The sequence below is a fragment of the Austrofundulus limnaeus genome, unplaced genomic scaffold, assembly GCF_001266775.1.
Source record: "Austrofundulus limnaeus strain Quisiro unplaced genomic scaffold, Austrofundulus_limnaeus-1.0 Scaffold364, whole genome shotgun sequence".
NCBI classification, from domain to species: domain Eukaryota; kingdom Metazoa; phylum Chordata; class Actinopteri; order Cyprinodontiformes; family Rivulidae; genus Austrofundulus; species Austrofundulus limnaeus.
The window spans coordinates 335323-338475 of record NW_013952766.1 but is presented as its reverse complement, the minus strand read 5'-3'; the positions used below and the strand labels follow the sequence as shown (position 1 = coordinate 338475).

The window sequence follows — 3153 nt, the reverse complement described above, 5'->3', positions numbered from 1 at the left end:
AACACAGCGGGGCAGCTGCAGCCCTAACGGACCGAACTTCAGTCAAACAAGATCCAACACTTTTATTCCTGATTTAAACTAGTGATCATGTGAGCAGCTGCAGCTGTATGCTTTTATTTTTTTATGTCAGGCTGTCAGAGCGCTCCACCTCCTCTGTCCGAGGCTGGTGTGGTGTGAAGCAGACTGCTCAGCCGAGGCTGCTGGAGCTTCATGTCCTTCCTGATCGAGGGAGCCAACATGAGTCAGTCCCAGACTGAGCTGACTTGATCAAGTCTCTCTCTGCCTCTGGTGAGGAGGGGGGTGAAAAATCCTCCACCTCAGACCGTTTAGAGATGTAACTATCTGCGTTGCTGTGGTCACTCTCCATGTAGCATTAATTATGCTAATGCTAGCTGTCACGTTCTCTCGTCCTGGCTACACCTCCGCTCTCTAACCCCCCTCCCCTACCCACACCCCCTCCCCTACCCACTTTGATGCATTTTTCAAATTTCGCCTTGGGGCGGAGTTATCTTTTCACGGGAGGGTAAGATACACTTTAACTTGAATTAGCTGAAGTGCTAAACTGACATTAGCTTGAGTTAGCTGAAGTGCTAAGCTGACAGTAGCTTGAGTTAGCTGAAGTGATAAGCTGACATTAGAACGCATTAGCTGAAGTGCTAAGCTGACATTAGAACGCGTTAGCTGAAGTGCTAGGCTGACATTAGCCTGAGTTAGCTGAAGTAATGAACCCACATTGAAAACACTGGCGGTTTTCTCAGGGTTTAAATCTGATTCTCAGTTTTTTTTTTTAAATCTGTTTGTCACATCATGTTTGCTGTCAGGATTTTGCCGCCCTCGTGCAGATTTACAACCATGACATTTAGAAACCAAATATGATGAGTCATGTTTCTGCTGGTTTAAACCTTCAGGACTTTTTAACCTCACATTTATCCAACATTCTCAGCTAAAAACGTCATCAGAAAACTCCTGAAAGGAGATTTATTTTCCCGTTCAGTCTCACTTCACACCAAATATCAGCTCATTTGAACATGTGTTATTAGGAAATCAAGAGATATTTTTTATCTATTGTCGTTTGGAGCATTTAGATGAATTGAAGCTACAAACAACTGCAGCTTTGATGCTCGTGTTGAGTGGAAAGAAACTGTCATTGAACTTTACAGCTCTGCATGAGGAGTGGAAAATTACCAGCATCAAAAGGAGCCTGACTCAGCAGTTTGAGTGTTTATCAAAATGTTTTTATATCTGCTCACGGAGCTGTTTGAATTCAAATCATTACTGAACTTCAAAATGATTTCATGTCAGCTTATTGTTTTGTTCTTCTTCAGGTTTTAATCTGTTTCCACTTCCTGTTTTGTTTCCACTTCCTGTCTTATCAGGAAGTGCAGTACTTCACCTGAACGCAGCATGGCTAACGTCTCCGTGTGTCTCTGCAGCTGTCCTGTATGTGGGAGGACGTCCGGTGGCTCAGGCAGAGCATGTCCGTCTCCATGTCGTCCTCGTCCACGCTGCAGGCTCGACACAAGATGCTGACCGCCACCGGGCAACTGCAGGTGAGCCCCGCCCAACCCGAGTCAGGAACCTGACGAAAACTCTTCATTTTATTAGGCTTTGACTCCGCCCACAGAACCTCCTGGGAACGCATAACCTGGGTCGGGTCCACTATGAGCCCATCAAAGACCGCCACGGAAACGTCCTGCTGGTGACAATCCGAGACACGGAGAGCCAGCATTCGCTGTTCAGCGGGAAGTGGATCCAGGTGACCAAACTGCAGAGCCAGAGGAAGTCCCTGTCCACGCCCGAGGAGCCGTACGCACTCGACATCCTCATCATCACCATGCAGGTTAGGAGGCGGAGCTTAATACTCACTGTGCATGTCAGGAGGTGGAGCATAGAATTAACAGTGCTTGTCAGGGGGTGGAGCAAAGAATTAACAGTGCTTGTCAGGGGGTGGAGCTTAGTACTCACTGTGCTTGTCAGGGGGTGGGGCTAAGAATTAACAGGGCTGGTCAGGGGGTGGAGCTTAGTACTCACTGTGCTTTTCAGGGGGTGGAGCTTAGTGCTCACTGTGCTTGTCAGGGGGTGGGGCTAAGAATTGACAGTGCTTGTCAGGGGATGGAGCTTAGTACTCACTGTGCTTCTCAGGGGGTGGAGCTTAGTACTTATTGTTCTTGTCAGGGGTGGAGCTTAGAATTAACAGTTTTTATCAGGGGGCGGAGCTTAGAATGAACAGTGCTTGTCAGGAGGTGGAGCTTAGTACTCACTGTGCTTGTCATGGGGTGGGGCTAAGAATGAACAGTGCTTGTCAGGGGGTGGGGCTAAGAATGAACAGTGCTTGTCAGGGGGTGGGGTTTAGTACTCACTGTGTAGGTAAGGGGTGTTGGTTCTGTAAAGTCTGACCCATAAAGAGGACCTGATGGTCTTAAGGTTTTTAGGACCTCAGGCTGATATTAAATCTATTTTAGGTTTTAAATCAAACTGTTCTTGTTTCGCTGTCCTGGTTCTGAAGGACATCCTGGCGTACCAGCGCCGCAGCAACCACCGTCTGGTTTCTGGACTCTACCTGGGCTACCTGAAGCTCAGCAGCTCTGTGGACCAGATCAAAGTCCTGGTCTCCCAGCGGACCCCCAACATGCTCTGCCACACCCGCATCCGGGACAACGCCAACGTGTCCAGGTTCTCATACACACAAAACAAGACTCTAACTTAAGTTACCAGATAAGACCAGAAAGGACTGTGATCTGCAGTGAGGGTAGGGAGCAGGTGGAGGAGAGTCTGGAGAGGAGGCGGGAGGTTTTGTTCACATTTGATCAAAAAGTGATGGACGTGTTTGTGTTCCATCAGAGAGGAGTGGGATTGGATCCAAACACTGGCAGCTGTAGGGGACAAAGACCACAGTGAGGAGGACAGTGAAGGGGCGGAGATTCGTGCAGAAAGCCATGCCCCATTACTGTACTACGAGCTGCGAACGGCCATCAAGTCTCTGTTGCAGCACATCAACATCCCTCTGCACCAGGTACGCACACCTGCACCAGTTACGCACACACCTGGTAAATGTGTTTTGGTGTATTAATGTGTATTAATGTGTATTTTGTGTGTGTGTGTGTGTGTGTGTGTGTGTGTGTGTGTGTGTGTGTGTGTGTGTGTGTGTGTGTG

The 3153-nt window shown here is 48.3% G+C and overlaps 1 protein-coding gene across 1 annotated transcript in view; it reads left to right on the top strand.

Moving 5' to 3' along the window:
* Positions 1-3153, top strand: part of ankfn1a (ankyrin repeat and fibronectin type III domain containing 1a) — a gene marked incomplete at its 5' end in the record, with an annotated part of 48995 nt that overhangs the window by 39180 nt on the left and 6662 nt on the right. The window contains 4 exon segments of the mRNA XM_014023351.1: positions 1434-1550; positions 1625-1840; positions 2507-2673; positions 2842-3013. Of these exon segments, the coding sequence (XP_013878805.1) occupies positions 1434-1550; positions 1625-1840; positions 2507-2673; positions 2842-3013 (672 nt within the window).